At 44.7% G+C, this 17,727-nt stretch overlaps 1 protein-coding gene and 2 long non-coding RNA genes across 5 annotated transcripts in view; all 3 read left to right on the forward strand.

The window, feature by feature from the left end:
* WLS (Wnt ligand secretion mediator) overlaps positions 1-8,066 on the forward strand; it is a 129,992-nt gene extending 121,926 nt beyond the window's left edge. For all 3 annotated transcript variants that reach the window (XM_021096488.2, XM_003482073.5, XM_084964744.1), the window contains one exon: positions 6,999-8,066. In XM_021096488.2, the coding sequence (XP_020952147.1) occupies positions 6,999-7,108 (110 nt within the window). In that variant the 3' untranslated portion in view covers positions 7,109-8,066. The remainder of the gene's footprint in view (positions 1-6,998) is intronic.
* Positions 8,067-9,532: 1,466 nt separating this feature from the next.
* Positions 9,533-13,155, forward strand: LOC146402870 (uncharacterized). Its single transcript, XR_014808011.1, has 3 exons — positions 9,533-10,854; positions 11,202-11,299; positions 11,513-13,155. It is a non-coding gene; the product is annotated as an uncharacterized LOC146402870 (long non-coding RNA).
* A 356-nt stretch (positions 13,156-13,511) lies between these two features.
* Positions 13,512-16,029, forward strand: LOC146402871 (uncharacterized). Its single transcript, XR_014808012.1, has 2 exons — positions 13,512-14,430; positions 14,783-16,029. It is a non-coding gene; the product is annotated as an uncharacterized LOC146402871 (long non-coding RNA).
* Positions 16,030-17,727: the final 1,698 nt, after the last annotated feature.

Here is a 17,727-nt window from a genome sequence, read left to right on the forward strand (position 1 = left end):
TGTTCTGATCATAAACACGACAGTCAGGCAATTTAGCAGTCCTGTGGTGGTGACATGATCTGCTGTGACTTTGTGGCAGCCCGAGAGCTCCTGGCAGCATATCGTGCCCTTCACTTCCCTGGGTGGTGCTGCATCCTGGTGCATCTGGAAGGGGCTCTTCTGAGTTGGGTTCTCTGATCATTTTCCTTTTCTGCTCTCTTCCATCTCTTCACCCACTGCCAGACCACACAGTGTATCCTAGGAATTATGGAGCGTTTGCCAAGATTTGGAAGCTCCTTGGAAAGAGCTAATTTGGAATATTACATGGGAACCTAGAAAATGAACTTCTCATAGGCATACATTGTATTTTTACATTCTTTTGAGTCTCTGGATGGCATTTCTCCTCCTCCCCCAGGCTTCCCATGGTCCTTTTCCTTTTGTGTGTGTGTGTGGAGAGTTTTTATTGTTAAAGGGCTTGGACTCCCTCCTCCCTCTAGCCTTTAGGGTCCAGAGCCAAGAATTTGGATCTCTTGCTATGGAGAATGAATCCCAGGTGTGCGGTGCTTCTTGCCTTCATGAGCGGGATCCTGGATGAACCTCTGGAAAAAGCTCATTTCCAGGAACTTGGCAAGCAGTTTCTGATGCAACAGAGACCAAGGGGCTAAGGAAAGAGAAAGCACCATTGAGGAGCGTTGCTTTGGGAGGTGGAGGGAAATGCCAAGAGGCATTGAGGGGGTGAGGAGGAAGGAGATGAGAGCAGAGAGAGTAGTCTTTTGCTTCTCCCTTTTGCTTCTCCTAAGGAATGGACAGAAGGGGAACAAAGGGGCCAGCATGTCCAAGAGAGAGTCAGTTTCCAAAGAGCATCTTCTCTCACGTGTTTCTCTTTGTCGTGTATTCTGGGGCTCGGAAAATGACCCTTAGAAATGAGTTGGTGAGTGCCTCAGTGCTTAGGCCTGTGCTGGGTTTGCGAGGATGGTGTGACACACACACAGCCCTTGCTCTCCCAGAGCTAGAAACCTGGTCCGGGAGACACAGCAGCCTCCTCTGCCTCCTGAAACGTGGGACGTGGCAGGATGGCTCCAGCTAGAAGGTCTAAGCCAGAATGTTTTCAGCTTGTCAGCACCTGATGGTATCCCAGGGGTGTGGCACTCTGGGTTCCTAACTGTTGGTTAATCCACCAAAGCTGCAGTGTTAGTGCAAATCACATTCAAATCAGTGACTAGGTATATATGAGACTATCAATGTGTATATATATAAAAATGTATGTATATGCATGTTTAGATACATTTTATATGTATGATCACACATGTACACACATGTATACATATATGTGACATACGTATGCCTTTTTTTTTAAATTTAGCAAAGATACTTTAGACTCTCTTTCAAGCACCATTTGCGTTTTCTGTCCTCCTCCTGCTGCCTTTTCATTAAAGCTACTCTTTACCTGTTTCCATAGCCAGTCTGTGAATCATTCTGAGTGTCTTCCCAGGCAGAAATGAACAGCAGCACAGAGCGGAGGCTTCATCTCCCAGGGGCACAGCATCACTGACGCCCTGCACACATGACCCACTGTCCCGACCCCCTCGGTCACCAGTTCACGTGGGGAAAAAAGTTGGAGCTGCTTCGGAAATCGGACAACTCCTGACACTAGCTTTCATTTTTGTGTTATTTCATCTGTAAAATTCTTGTCAGAAGGTTTCAGAAAAAAAGTGAGACATGGAATTCCTGACTGGATGACTGTGACAACGGTGACAGGAGACACTCTAATTGCCAACAGGCTCTTTTCTATTTCTATTTGCACTAAATGTCTTCCGTCTGGCACACACCCCTTCTGCTAGAAGCCACAGCAGCAACCCTGAGTCCTGGTAGCTACTGCTTGGTTCGGTTTTGCTTCTAGAGGTTTCTGTGTCTCCTGCTGCTTGTTTCCCAGGAAGGGTGGCTTTGGCTTTTGTTGCCTCAGTCAGTGTTTGGTTTGAGGCCCCAGGCCTTGGCAGTAGCAGCCTTTAATTGCCATTTTTCCCTGCGTGTGTGCTTGGTGACATGCACCCACCCATGGCTAACCTGGCCTCCCCTTGATGTCTGTGAACAGGGATGGAGTCGGTCTTACCCGCAGGGCTGGACTCAGATGCTGTGGTGGGTCTTACAGCCTGCGTCTTCACATGGTCTTCCCTCTGTGTGTGTCTGTATCCTAATCTCCTTGTCTCTTAAGGATCCTGGTCCTGTGGGTTGAGGGTTCATCCTGATGACGTCACTTGAACTTTGTCAGCTCTTTAAAGACGCTGTGTCCAAGTACAGTCACATTCTGAGGTATTGGGAATTGGGATTTCAGTGGATGAATTGGGGAGGGGGTACAATTCAGGCCGTGACACTTAAGATTTCACACAGAGTGTCTAGGTTTTATTGTGTTCCCGCCTTAGGGATGCCTGGCATAGAGTGTCCAGAGGTACTTTGGAGGTAGATGGGAAATGGGTCACTTCAAGCCTGGGATAAACCACCTTGATATTTGAAAGGGATTGAGAGATAGCTGGACCCAGGATTCCTGAACCCTGTCCCACCAAGGCCCCTCTGCCTTATCCCCAAGAAGGAATCCCAAAGCACACTTACTTTCTAGCTGGGTGTTTGTTCCTAAACCCCTGTGGGGAACACCAGTGCTGGCATACTGGACTAGAGCAGAGCAGGGAGAAGCTGGATAGGCCCATACCAGGAAGTCTTGTTAGCTATTTTAATGAGCATTTACTACCTACCAGATACTATGCTAGTGATTCACATTCTTTAAAAAATTTTTTTTTGAGATTTTCAAAACCTGCCATTCACTATTTCATTAACACCCTTAATATAGAAAGGATATATCTATATAATATATATAGATATTATCTACATAATATCTATAATATATAGAGATATTATCTATATAATATATAGAGATATTATCTAGATATGATTATATCTGTTATGTTACTACTATGTGATCTTGTAGTAAACAAGAGTCCTTGGCATGGAAATAATTTAGCTTTACAAACCCTACACTCTCCTGGATTTTCTCATTTTGCCATGAACCAGGGACATCCTTCCAGAGAGTTATCATTTGAGCTGAGCTTTGAAGGTAAATAGGAATAAGTTTGTTGTGGGATTGGAAAAAAAAAGTCCCACAGAAAAGTCAGGAGTGCTCTAGGAAGAACGTATGCTTTGGAGGTAGACACAGATGGTTTGGAATCCTGGCTCCGTATATACTGTGTATGACCGCAAGACATAAATATGAGCTCATGGTGGGAGAGCGTTCTGGCTTCACATCTGGGTAATGAGGTGTTAATTTGCCGTAGTGGCTGTGAGGACAGAATTAGGTAGTCCTTATTAATATTAGAAGACCGTGGGTCTCTCTTAAATTCTGTGAAACCACCTTGAAATTAAATTAGAAGTTTCCCTTCTTTTTACCAAAGTAACCACAGATACACAAACAGTTGTCATGAAAATGCTGCTAGTTTTAGGAAGCTGTGCTTATCCTCCTATCATTGTAGTGTAGTTTATGTAGCTTTCTGGGTCCCCAGCATTCATTCCAGGCAGTTCAAATCAAGCAGCAGCTACTTATGTGTGGATGCAATACCATAGATATGGGTTCATTGATAGTACTTCGAGATGAAATCCAATGCCAGAGATTGGTCTCATTTCACAATGGTTAGAAACAAGCCTTCATCTTATTGTTGATGAGCTGAGATGTAGCGACATCATAACCTGGGAAAGAGACTTAATGCAAAGTGAAGAATTCCCTTCTTTTCCTTTCATAATTTATTCTTTTCCATTTATTCTTCCCCTCCCCCAATAAGAAATACATCACATTTTCAGAAGGGTTTTTTTTTTTTTTTTTTTTGGTCTTGGATGGGAAGAGACTTTGAGCATGTTTGCACTGAGCAGCAGGAGCTGAGAGAGGGAGAGTAACAGATGGAGTGAGACCTTGGCAGGAGAGGGAGGCTGTGGAGTTTGGAGACAAATGGCGGGATCCCCACTCCTGTGTGTCACTGCCATATTCCCTCCGTTCCCTAAGGGGAAAATGTTGGCCTTCGTGGTACACTAAAACCACACATGAATCACAGATTTTTGCTAGCCAGAGTCCCATTGATCTGAGTCTTCATTCCAGCTCTGCTGAGAGCAAGTCTGGTCACGTTTGAGAAATTCATTGCCTCTTTGAGCCTTGCTGTCTTTAGATCTTATTAGGAAATACCAGGCATGCTAAGCCCCTAAGAGTGCATATGGTAAATACTGATAAATAATAGCTCTCCTTACTATCAGTACACTGATGTTGTGTTCTGTAAATTCCCTTTCATCAGATACAAAAGCAAAATTAATGTGCCGACCGTTTATACAGATTATTGTATGCATATGTTTATAATAATAACATGTTGCATGGGAACTTATACTTCACTGGTGTTCTCAATGGCTGTTGGAAATTTGAATATATACAGAGTCAGCATAGCCTAAGGCTGAGGAGCCTAGATTCTGGAGCCTCATGGCTCTGAGTTCACTGTCACATCACTATTTATCAGCTTGGGTCCTGGGAAAGTTACTTGACCTCTCTGTGCCTCGGTGTCTTCTTCAAAGGAAGGGACTGATGAAATAGTGCCTCTATCAAAGGGCTGGTAATGAGAATTAAATACAGTAATATTTGTAAAGTGTTTAGAATGGAGTCAGACATCTGATAAGCACTATAATTTAGGCACTTATTAAAATAAAAAAGCCCAAGTAATTGTGTCTGTTTCTTCTTATGATGTGATCTGTAGGGACATACAGATTTTCCAGGACCTGGTAATTGGAATCACATTTTCAGCATAAATAATTAGCATCTTTGGTTCAAAGCCTGGGAAGAAGTACAACCTAGTCTCTCTTTTTAAGAAGTCTTTGGTAAAAGGGATGCCTTAGGTAAACACTTGGAGGTGCTAGTGGGTCCACTGGGGTGACCAGGACTCTCTGAAATTTTGATGACTCTCAGATAGGCAGATCATGAAATGGGCATTGAAGTTTTGGTGGCTCACTCAAACATGCAATTCCAGAACTAGCTTTGAGCAAGGCATTGGGGGCCTGGAGTTCCCAATGTGGCTCAGTGGTAACAAACCCAACGAGTATCCATGAGGACGAGGGTTCCATCCCGGGCCTTGCTCGAGGGATTAAGGATCTAGGGTTGCCGTGAGTCACAGATGTGGCTTGGATCCTGCCTTGCTGTGGCTGTGGTGTAGGTCTGCAGCTGCAGCTCCTATTTGACCCCTAGCCTGGAAACTTCCATATACCACAGGTGCAGCCCTAAAAAGACCAAAGGAAAAAAAGACATTGGAGGCTTATGCCTGTTATTGACTGAGAAGTGGGCCAGGAGTTGCAGCGGGAAGTATCCAAGTTAGTGACCTGGGAAAACTTGCTCATTGTGTAGTACTGGTTCTGCATGGCCCAGGCAACTCTACCCCAGTAACCTCTTTCAACAGCCTTTCCACCTTATTGGCTATGCCCTGGCCCAAGGGCTGAAAGTATTGGAGGCTGGGCTGATACCCCTTTTTTACCTGCTCTGCTCCTTGTCCTGTAGATTGGACGCTTGCTTGGACAGTTCCAAATTGCCATTAGTGGTCTCTGTAACAGCTAATGGCCCTACTAGGGCTAAGGATCCACCTGGGTGAAGAGCCACAATTCCAGCATTTCATAAGACCAACTCAGTCACACAGCTGCCGAGGATCTACAGTGAAAAACTAATACCACATGGCACACATGAAGGGCACCGGCCAAGGAGCCTGCAGGGCCAGAGAGTGGGGTGACCCCTAGGGTCCTTAAGCCATCAGAGGCATAGATGCCCAGCAGTTCCTAAACTTGTGACAAGATATTGGTCCTAAGGGTAGGACCAGTGCTTTCTTCTAAGTCATGGTCTGGATTCCCAACTGAAAACAGTGCTTGTGTATTCAATTCCATGCTTTGAACTAGGGAACATTTCAGTGCCAGAAACTATGAATTCATATGTGCACAATATAACAGTCCCAGTTATAACCTTAACCTTTTGTTCTCCAGCTCCAGCATATCTATCCTCTCTGCAGATATGTCTCTACACGTGCACCCCACACACAGTCTGACTGAACACCATTGGGTCCAGGTGTTTTTCATTTTCCCTTTGCCAGTTATATACTCACTTAAATGCCTTATGCCAGGCAGCAGACTTTAAGGGTTTAATGCAGAAACTTATTTTCTCCTGCTAGCTTAGAAGAGGACATGTTATTCTCTTTCAGCAGAGGGATGCCTTTGTCTACCCGGCATGACCCCAAAACACTGGTGTTGTGTGGAATTCTGGGGCTGCAGGAAATTCAGAGCACATTTCTGTTACTTTTTTCCTGCAGAAGAAAACCTCTAGTTGCTCCTAACGGCCTTCCATGAAGTACGCTATCCAAATCTGTTGGTAAATATAGACAGGTCTTATTTGCCTTCACATGGTATAGCTGCTTTGTAAATTATTAACAGCAAGTGTATACGCGGCCTTGGAGTCAGACCTTCCTTCCTTGGCCAAGTTCCAGGCTTTATCGTGTGTCTGCTCCCCTTCCTGACCTCCCTCCCAGCTTCCTCACCCATAAAGCTGGTATGACGAGAGTGCCTGCCTCAGAGGGCTCTTGTGAGGATTAAATACAGCAAAAACGACAGGACCATCTCAGTAGATGCAGAGGAAGCATTTGACAAGTTTCAATGATCCTGCATTAAGCATCGAGACTAGCATCAGGCACAAAGTAAGCTCTCATTAAATGTTAATAATTACTATGAATAAAATAAGCAGTATCTTCACTCATCTATCATTAAAATCTCTTCTCTGGGAGACAAAAATGATAAGAAATGATTGCCAAGTCCAAGTGCAAAGAGTGGGAGTCAGCCCTAGTTGTAGGTGTGTGTGTCCTGTTTTTTCCCTTAAGCTCAGAATGTGAAAGAGGGCTGGTATTGTTACTGAAATGAACCCCAGCTTTCCACTTCCTCCTGGATCACATCTAACACCAAAAACCCTGTTTCAGGCGATCTGGGTGTCCACAGTGGGGAAGAACTCCAGCTCACCACCACCATCACCCACGTGGACGGACCCACCGAGATCTACAAGTTGACCCGCAAGGAGGCCCAGGAGTAGGAGGCTGCAGCACCCGGCTGGGACTGTCCCCCATGCCCTGGCCCCTCTCACTAGAGTGGGGAGCGTGCCAGAGAGCTCCATGTGCAAACAAATGCTCCGTCTCTGAGCTGTGGTTTCTTGGACCAGCGGCGTGGACGTTTGTCAGCTTGCCTCCTGACGGTCGCTCTTGGAGGAAGAGCCCTATAGCCACTAATGTGTTGTGTATGATAACAAAACCTCTGGTATGACACATTTTTTGGTGATCATTGTTAATTAGTGACATAGTAACATCTGTAGCAGGTGGTTAGTAAACCTCATGTGTTGGGGGTGCGCTCCTTGGGGGATGGTTTGGGCCAGATGGGGTCTATATGGAGTGGAATATTTGACAATTTCTTTTTCCTATTTTAGATTCTAGCATAGAATGTAACATCCTCTGCAGTCCAAGATGGGCTGGTGTCATAGTCTTCTCACTCCTAGTCCATGACATGACCACTTTTTTTTTTTCCCTATTTATATCACCAAGTAGCCTATTGAGTTAATATTTAAGTTGTATCCCTATTTTTATGACATAATATAAAATAATTGAATTTCATGAGAAGGTTCTGTTACACCAGGGGCATTTCAGCTTTGAAACCAAATCTGTATATCCAATACTAACCAGTCTGTTGGATGTGGGTTTTTAAAAAATGTTTGCTAAACTACCCAAGTAGGATTTATTGTATTAAATGGCCTTTGGGTCTGAAAAGCTTTTTTAACCTCTTGCTTAAAATGTGTTTTCTTTCCATCAGATGCTTCAAACAGCCTCTGAAAATGTAGATGCAATCATTTAAATAAACCTGTATGTATATGCCTACATGTATATGCACACGTCGTCCTCCTCAACCAGGACACGTGAATGCAGATTCTTCTCCATGTTGCATCTTTGGGGTGGAAAGGAAATAGCTTTATGAAAAATTAAAGTATTTTGCATCAAGTCAAAGTGTTTGGGGGTGGTATCTATTTCTGGAAATAGGGTAGCATTTTCTGCATTGGGTGGTCAACCTCCTTAGGCTGGCATGCTCGGCAGGAAGTGGGAGGGAGTGATACATCATTTAGAAGTAGATGACAAACACCCCCCATCTATTCCCAAATAGCCTGTTTCATTGTATTTTAACTCAGCCATTTGAGAGGCAACAGGGTATAGCAAAAAGGATACTGAATCTGAGGTTGGAAGGCGGGGTTTCCTAGCAGGGTTCTGACTTTTATTATGTAGCATGACCTTGTTGAAGCCACCTGACTTGGCTGGTCCTTCACCTACAAACTGGCCTTTGTAAACTTTAACTGCTTCACAGGGTGGCAGTGCAAATTAAATCAGTTAATATATATGGAAATGCATTTTAAACTCTAAAGCTATGTAAATGTGTTCTTTCTGGAGTCTAAAACCAATTTTGTGAGTGTCCTGTTTTTCAGACATTGATGCCTAGAGGTTTGGGACATAGTCCGTTTAATTCGCCTACTCAGCACCCCTTCTCCAAACTTCCTTTTCCCTGATTTTGGCTAAAACCATGGTCAACAGTGATGGGAGGAAATACTTTGGCTTTGACTGTTTTCTCAGGCCTTTACCTGCCTTCATAAACATTTGATGGCATATGATCCAGTGCACTTCAGATGGACCACTGTGGTGCTGGGAATTAAATGTAGCCCATGCCTCACCATCTGAAAGGGAAGATGAACCTAGAACATGACAAGTGATCTCCTGCCCCAGAGGATGGAGGGAGACTTTCTCCTAAGGAGATGGGGAAAGGGCCTGAGATAGGCCTTAAGGAAGTAAGATTTTACCAAGGACAAAGGACAAAAGAACAGCAGTAGAGAAACCACAGAAGAAATGAAGACTGGAGAATGTTTGGGTAAGGCTGATCATCAGGCCTTACTGGCACACAGAAGGAGTGGAACTAGCAGACAATGAGCCAGAATGAGAAAGGTCCATAATGCTATGGGAAGAGCTATCAGACTTAGCCTAGGGTTTTAGGCAGAGAAGTAAGGTGACCATAATTATTGCTGGAGCAACAAAAAGCCTGAACAAACCCAGCAAAGACATCACAAAGGCTGGGACCGGGGAAGTGGTAGAGAACACGGAGAAGAGGGAATTTATTCTGGAGATAAAACTGGAAAACTTTGAGCATTTTGAATGTGCATCTCTTGAAAAGCAAGAGCAGAGTCAAATTTCAAGCCCTCCTAGATGAGGGAATGGATAGGGCCCTTAGCAGAATTAGGGGTTCCTGGAGGGGACATGTCAGTGAGTTTATTACCTAAAGGATTCTAAGTGCTAGAAGCCAAGTCTAGCAAGCTTAGCTCAAAGAGGGACTTGACTAGAATTTTCTGAGCGCACCCAGCACAGGGGGTTCATGGACCTTTCCCCTAGAACAGTACCACTGACTAGTCTTTGTTTCTCTCTTTCTTCAAAACGGAGAGAAGGTACTTGAGTGGCTCAGTCTCGCACAAGTGGCTGTCCTGTGTCAATCAACTGTGATCAGGAAAGCCAAGTCAAATGGCTGCTAGCGGCTTACTCTGTGGATCAGGGTCAGTTTCTAAAGAATGGAGAATCCATTTTGAGCTAGGCACACAATCAGAGAAGAGGTACTATATTGGGCAAAATGAGGAGCTGGGATTTGCCTGGGCTGGGTTTTAAAAGCCATCTTCTGGGGGAGTTGACAAGCTAACAACTAGAAACAAGAGGAGAAGCAGACCAGTCATAGCAGGAGGCTTTGCAGCCATCATCATTAAGAATGAGAAGTTCAGGAGTTCCCGTTGTGGTGCAGTGGTTAACGAATCCAACTAGGAACCATGAAGTTGCGGGTTCGGTCCCTGCCCTTGCTCAGTGGGTTAAGGATCCAGCGTTGCCGTGAGCTGTGGTATAGGTTGCAGACGCGGCTCGGATCCCGTATTGCTGTGGCTCTGGCGTAGGCTGGCAGCTACAGCTCCAATAAACCCCTAGCCTGGGAACCTCCATATGCCGCAGGAACAGCCCAAAGAAATAGCAAAAAGAAAAAAAAAAAAAAAAGTTCAGCTCAGCAGAGCATCAAAGTGTCAAGGAAGATAACTGAGTAGTGAACTAAGCATGGCCACATTCGAGACGTGAGAGGAAGAAAATTAGGTGATGACCCACAGGATGTGAGGTGTCAAAGAAGGAAGCAGACTCATGGGGAAAAAAGTGAGATAACCTGAGGGAATTAACAGCATTTAAAGACTGAATAAAGCCTGTTGGGTTTCACGCTTTGGAAATGTGGGACCTCAGGGCAAAGGCAGAAATTAGAGGTTAGAACACAGGCAGTGAGTGGTCATGCTGGAAAGGAAGGAGGTAGGATGGTGGCTCCAGGAGGAACCAGAATAGAGAGAAGACTTGTGTTTTCAGTCTGGAGAGAGAACTGGATTGAGTCTGTAAACGTGAGGAGTGAGAGCCAGCCATGAAGTCAAGAAAAAATGATGAGGTTACAGAAGCACCAAGGAAGGTCAGAGACTTGGGATCAACGTCACAAGCTGATGAGTTTGTTTGCAAAGAGTGAGAGGTCACTTTCATCCAGAGACAGGAAAGAAATTACTGGTGGATGTTGGAGGAGAAACTTGAGGCCAGAAGGAGCTCAGTTGCCACCTGTTCCTCTGTGTATTCTGTCTTCTCCATGAACACGAAATGAGTTTGGAGTTCTGCTGAAGAAATTCCCAGTTTCAACAATGCAGGTTTAACACAACCATTTTCAGTCTGTTGGAAAGTTCAAGAAACCCTTCAAGAGGTGAGAAAAAGCCTTTATTAAGGACCATCAACCTAGAGAAAATTAATTATTAGTCATGTATACCAGTTTACCAATTGTCTTAAAATATTTTTTCAAGTAGCTTTGAAAAAATATTATAGAAAAGAAGTATAAAATTCCCAACAATCTGCCTTTTTTAAACAATAAGAAAATTTACCATTTTATTCAACAGATAAAATACAATTGCTTGTTCTAATAAAAAAAAAAACCAATTAGTTTTATATTGATTATCCCATTGGTAAATCACTATGTATTATTCTTAGATTCTCCCCTTAGGGGAAGAATATATCCATAACAATGAAATAAGTGGTTTCTCTCATGACCTCTAGGGAGTTCTGATCCTTTCTCAGAACTGAGATAATGCTTCACTTCTGATTCCTGTGAGCTGGCGAAGCCTTTGGAAGTCACTCCCCTGGAGTCCCAGCAGGTACTTTGAGAAGGTCTATAAGAAATGTCAGAAGGGAGGTTGGTCTTGGGTCTCTCATCCTCATCTTGGCAGTTCTAGAAACTCTGTATGGTCAACTCTTGCAAGTTAATCAAGCTCTGAGAGGCTGAGGGGTCACACTGGGGAGCCTCAGTGGATGACAGTATCCCCTTGCAATCATTTACAACGAAGCGTCTTGTGTCTTCTTCACTCCAGGCATGGTCTCCCTTCTATTGTTGTCTAACCAGGGTGGCTGAAAGAGGAAGTAGACAGTTTTATATTGGACAAGGGATCCCTTGAAGGAAATCATATCTCAACCCTGAAGAAGCCTGATCGATCATCAGTGTACCTCCAAAGAAAATATACACAGCTCCCTGATGAGTGTTTAGGACGGCGTGGGAGTTCAGCTGGGGAGGGTGGGTGAGTGAGCCGGTGAATACACCTCAGCTGAACCCAGGCTCTCTGACTGGGATGGAAACAGACATTCTTCCCTTGATTTCAATCAGACATTGCTCCTCTCACTGCCATTCAGCATCAGGATATTTAGTGGAGGTGATGAGGCTTACCACGTGGGTGCAACGTGACTGTCTGTCACGAGCCTGTGCCTTACTCCCTGTATCCTTTTGTGCTACGGGAACCGTTCTCCTCGATAGGCTTGCACTCGTCCATCCCTCTTTGTTGTCCTTAGGGATGACTTGGTTTCTGAAATTGCTTCAACAACACCTTTCTTTTCTCCTGACATCAGAAGGGTCCTCTGGTCTCCAGTCTCCAGAACTTTCTGACTCCATGACCATGCACTTAGCTTCAGTTGTTGAGAAGACCCTTTGGTATTGAGACCAGACCTGTTTTTCGATTTGGCCTTTTTTGTTCTGCTGCACGTCCTTCCATAGGTCCTGTCCCATCCGAGGACTGCTCTCCTCCAGGTTTGTGTCTTGGTTCCTCAGGCCCTGCTCCAGACATGGTTTTCAGATCCTTGCCTCATACCTGCTTGCCTGTTAACTGCATTCTGGGTCCTCATTGTTCCAGAATATGGTACCCAGATTGTGGCACTGCTCCAGCTGGGACAGATTAGTGTGAAAATAGTATTTCTTCTACTAGGGCTTGACCTACTGAGAAAATGGCACTAGATTTGAAAAATTATCCACTTCTGACTTTTTTACTTCTTATGAACATTGTAACCACTAAAATATTTATAGAGTTTTAAAAAATCAATACAGGCATACATAGTTTTATTGCACTTTGCAGACAGTGCATTTTTTACAAATCGAAGGTTTGTGGCAAGCCTCTGTTGTCAGATAGTTAGCATTTTTTAGGGCTAAAGTATTTTTATGTTAAGATATATACATTGCTTTTATTTGATTTTATTTTATTTTTTGTCTTTTTTGCCATTTCTTGGGCCACTCCTGCGGCATATGGAGGTTCCCAGGCTAGGGGTCCAATCGGAGCTGTAGCTGCTGGCCTACACCAGAGCCACAGCAATGCGGGATCTGAGCCACGTCTGCAACCTACACCACAGCTCACGGCAACACCGGATCCTTAACCCACTGAGCAAGGCCAGGGATGGAACCTGCAACCTCATGGTTCCTAGTTGGATTCCTTAACCACTGAGCCACGACAGGAACTCCCATTGCCTTTTTTTTGTACATGATTCTATTGCATACTGAATAGACAATAGTAGAGTGTAAACATAACTTTTATATGCATTGGAAAACCAAAAAAATTCATGTGACTTCTTTATTGTGGTCTTCACCTCAGCACAGTGGTCTGGAACCAAACCCTCGGTATCCCCAAGATATGCCTGTATCACTAATACCTTTGTTTGTATTCAGCAGTATTTTTCAACTAAGTTGTTGAAATACTTACAAGTGTTCCTGTGAATTTCACTTTTCCCAAACACAGATTCAGTAGGTAAATCACATCTTTAACTTTTAAAATAAGCACAGTTCGAAATTTAAAAAAAAAAAAAAAAAAAAAAAAAAAGGAAGTCCTTTCTAAGTGCAAAAATGGGTTGGAAGTCCTTTCTAAGTGCAAAAATGGGTTGGTTTCAACAGCTGGAGAATTTCTTTCTTTGGCCTGGACCTCTCCTTTGTCTGGCTTTATCTATAGACACACACACACAGACACATACACATACTTCATGTGTGTGTGCTTTGTAAAATGGAGCTTAATAATTTACATATTTTTCCTTTAATATCACCTCTTCATGGTCACATAGTGTCTATGTAATAAAGAGTGAGGTTCACAGGTGAAATGACAAAGTTGAAACTAAGATCTTCAGTCTCCAAACCTCACTGTCTTTTCAGTAGCCCATTTGTAGCAGAAGAGTCAAGAATTTTGTTTTGAGCTGCAGCTCTCATTAGAGCAGAATGATCTTCTTGGGAGATGTTTTCCAGCCTAAAAAAAATACCTGCCTGCTCTCCACTTCCATCGATGGCAAATGTCTGCCCTCTTCTGGCCAAAGGGAGGATGACAACCATCACTGAGAAATTCTTAGGACAAAGTCAGACCTTGAAATGGGGGGATTTGTGATTGCTCCTTGATAATTTTGCTTTTTAGTGAGTTCTTGCCACTGGTCTGCATATAACTTTGCTCTGGGACCCTCAGGGCAGCTGTATGCACCCCTCCCCCTTGAACTAGGTGATCTCTGAAGACCTCACCAGCCCTCATTCTAAGAGCCATGAAGGAGGCTATGTGTTAAGGACATCTTATAGCAATGCAAGGCACTTGATGCAGATGCGCTGTGGGCAGATGTGCTGGCATGGAACCCTGGGCGGTGCTAGTGTAAATAGACCCCGTGCATTGATTGATGCCGAAGCCCCTGCGATCCTTCTCTTTGTTCTTCGGAGTTCCTACAAGGCTCTGTGCTCCCTCAGGTGTCTCTGTAGCAAACAGTTCTTTCCATCTGGATGAGCCACGGTCGGCATGGTCTTCACTCCCATGATGAACTCTTAACAGTCCGGGGACGCAGCGAGGAGTGGCCGACACTGAGGAGCTTCCTACTGCAAGTGCTGGGCCGGCACTCCTCCCACGCTGACCGGATGGAAACTGCATGGGCAGCACGTTCAAGAGGCAAAGGAACTGAGAATCTGCTTGAAAGACTTGCTTCGCTTGGGCGTTCCTGTCGTGGCTCAGCGGTAATGAATCCCACTAGCATCCTTGAGGACGCGAGCTTGATCTCTAGCCTCGCTCAGCAGCTTAAGGATCCCGTGTTGCGGTGTGCTGTGGTGTAGGTCCCAGATGAGGCTGGGATCTGCTGTGGTCGTGGCTGTGGCCAGTAGCTGCAGCTCCCAGGGGACCCCTAGCCAGGGAACTTCCGTATGCCAAGGGGGTGGCCCTAAAAAATAAAAATAAAAAAGACTTCCTTTGTTTGTGAAATGCTTCACCAAAGGAGTTGTTTCTAAAAATGGGTAGGAGTTTTAAATCGTGTTTCTGTGTCTTAATGGAGTCCCCTTAATGGCAGCTTCTGAGACAAGGATTTGTGCACAGGTTCAGAAGGCCGTCAGGAGACACTGAGAGGAGGCAAGGAACTGAGATGAGAAGAGGAAAAGCTCAGCAAGGTAACCACTGTAGGCTGCTCTGCCTCCCGCTATGGTGGAGAAGAGTGAGGGGCAGCCTCTGAGCCAGGAGGGCGCTTGGCCAGCACCTGCCCTCAGTTGATGCATGGGTCACCCCTGAGCTGTCAGCTACCTGGAACCAGGGTCAACTTGAGGAAGCTGGCTGTTACTTGCTTTTAATTTTGTTTTTGATGTTGCTTGGCCACTTGGAGATTTTTTATATAATCAAATCTGTAAATCTTTTCCTTCATATGTTCTACCTTTACTGTAATTCTGAAGGAAATCTTCCTAATTTAAGATAATAGAAGAGGTCGGCCATATTTTTTCCTAGTTTTCTAAATTTTCCTTTTAAGTTTTTTTTTCTTTAATTCATCAATTCACATGGAATTTGTTTTCCAGTAGGAATCTAGTTGCTTTTTTCCAAATAAGTTTTTTTTTGTAAAAAAATAATAATGATAATAATTGGGAAAGACACTCTCTGCAGCAAATTGAGGAGGCCATGGCCATGAGCCATCCCTGAGCTGAGACCCTGGCGAGAGTGTGCACATGAGGCTGATGTGTGGGAACCGTTCCAGGCCCACTGGAAGCTGCTGTCGAGAAAGAGCACGCTCCCAGGGCTCACCGTCGACTTTGCCAGTGTGGACCCTGTCATCTGGGGAAGATGGACTTACACTGTATCATAGAGGAAGCATGAGAGCTGTGGGGAGGGGCCGCGTTTGCTGAGGAACACGTAGGCAGTGGTTGTTGACTGTCCCCTGGACCTGGACCTCCCAGGGGGATGCCCTGGGAAATAGCTCCTCTGTGCCAAAGCCTAAGGGAACAGCAGCTCTGGCTGGAAGCTGCTGGCCACATTGATTGGATCGAAAAAGGGGAGTCCCTTTTGGGTGGAAGGGGAGGTGAGTGAGGACCTGGTGGGATGGACAGAGCTCCAACTATGCAACCAATTGCAGTGTGTCCTTGGCCAAATTACAGTACTTCCCCAGGTCTAGTTTATCAAATCAGATTTTTTTTTTTATTATGCCATATTTTGCAGAGTTAATTGATTGGAGACTTCATGGTTTGGATGCAAGATACAGTTGTACAGATAAAATTTGAGAATGTGTACAGTATACTAGCTTGATGCACGGGAGTGTGTGTGTGTGAGAGAGAGATAATTACAGAATAAAGGAGAGAAAGAAAGGATTGAAAGAGGAAGGGAGGGAGAGAAAGAAGGAGGAAGGAAGGGAGCAAAGAAATTGAAAATTGGCCCAGTGAGAAAAAAATAATCAAACCAAGGTTTGTCGGGAGTTGGAATTTCTACCAATCATCCTAACCTGCACAAAGGTAAGTGGGAGGGGTAGGGACCATTCATACAGGTGCAATAGCAACCTTTCCACCCATCGGCTGGCTCAGGAGGGGACAGTCCTGTTAGCCTTCAGAATTAACATTTAATTCTGCCCAGAATTAATGTCACTCATAGCTATTTGCTGCCCTCTGCTGGTCAAAATAAGTAATGTCTGCATTACAAAAAGTTTTACCTGATTCTAATAGTATTTATTTACTCCCAAGATATGTATGGAGCACCTTTTAAGTACCAGGCACTGTTCTAAAACAGACAAGTAACCAAAACATATACGTATTCATACCTTCATGGGATTTAATTCAACAACATTTATAATGTCTAACATTTATAGAGTCCCTGCTATGTAGGTAGGTAGCATTTTAATTGCTTGATACTGATGAACTCATTTTAATCCTCAGATCATCCCTAAGAGGTAAGTATGATTATTTCCATCATTTTAAAACTGAAGAAACTCATGCACAGGGAGGTTAAATGATTTTTCTTGAAGTCACACCGCTGGGAAATACCTGAGCTAAATTTAACTCATTTTGGCTCTAGAGTCTGTTCTTAACCACTCCATACTTGCCTTTACTAGCATTTCTAGCAGATATGCTTTTCTCCCTGTCCTAAATACTGTGTAGACATTGGCACTCTTAGCTGGAAAGGCAAATACCGACCTGCTGGTTTGGCCGAGCCACTCACCCATCTTCGGTGTGGCCTTGAGCCAGTCCCTCACTCCATACAGTTGTGGGAAGATTAATACGTGGTGTGTGCATGCTCACAGTAGGGTCCTGATGTGTTGTCCCTGTTCTCCCCCTCCCCCACGCTGTCCCTCAGATGGGAGGGTCAAGGAAGCCCCCTGGAGGGGTGGAATCTCTGACCTGCTATTCTAGGCTTTTGCTTGAGGTCCCAGTGAGTTCTGCTTCTCCAGTTCAGGGCTAAGGGCAGGAGGCAACCTGGGAGCTAACGACGAAATGAAAACTTCTTCCTTGCTCAGGTTAGATCTCTGGGGCAAAGGGACAGCATAGAGCAATAGGGCTTCAGGTCAGCTCCAGGGAGAGCTGGCATCTACTGAAGAAAGGTCTCCAGGGAGGGCTGCTAAAATGCCAGCCACCACTGCTGGGAGGGGGAGGGTGGAGAGCAGTGGGGCACAGGGAGTGAGGGAGTCCTCAGATTTTATAAGCCCTAGATTTCTACTTGTTATTATTATTCTTTATCATGTATGCCCAACTTCATATAAAATGTCAACTTTATAGGGTGAGAACATATTTTTTAATTTTTAAAAAAATGTCTTTAGAAATGTGTTGATGTTTTTTGGAGTTCCCATCGTGGTGCAGTGGTTAACGAATCCGACTAGGAACCATGAGGTTGCGGGTTTGATCCCTGCCCTTGCTCAGTGGTTAAGGATCCGGCATTGCCTGAGCTGTGGTGTAGGTCGTAGACGCGGCTCGGATCCCGCATTGCTGTGGCTCTGGCGTAGGCCGGAGGCTACAGCTCCGATCTGACCCCTAGCCTGGGAAATTCCATATGCCGCGGGAGCAGCCCAAGAAATAGCC

This window comes from Sus scrofa, chromosome 6 (assembly GCF_054392235.1).
Source record: "Sus scrofa isolate SSC_HxYL_T2T_F1_AM1 chromosome 6, Sscrofa_HxYL_maternal_Yorkshire_Landrace_v2.0, whole genome shotgun sequence".
NCBI lineage: Eukaryota > Metazoa > Chordata > Mammalia > Artiodactyla > Suidae > Sus > Sus scrofa.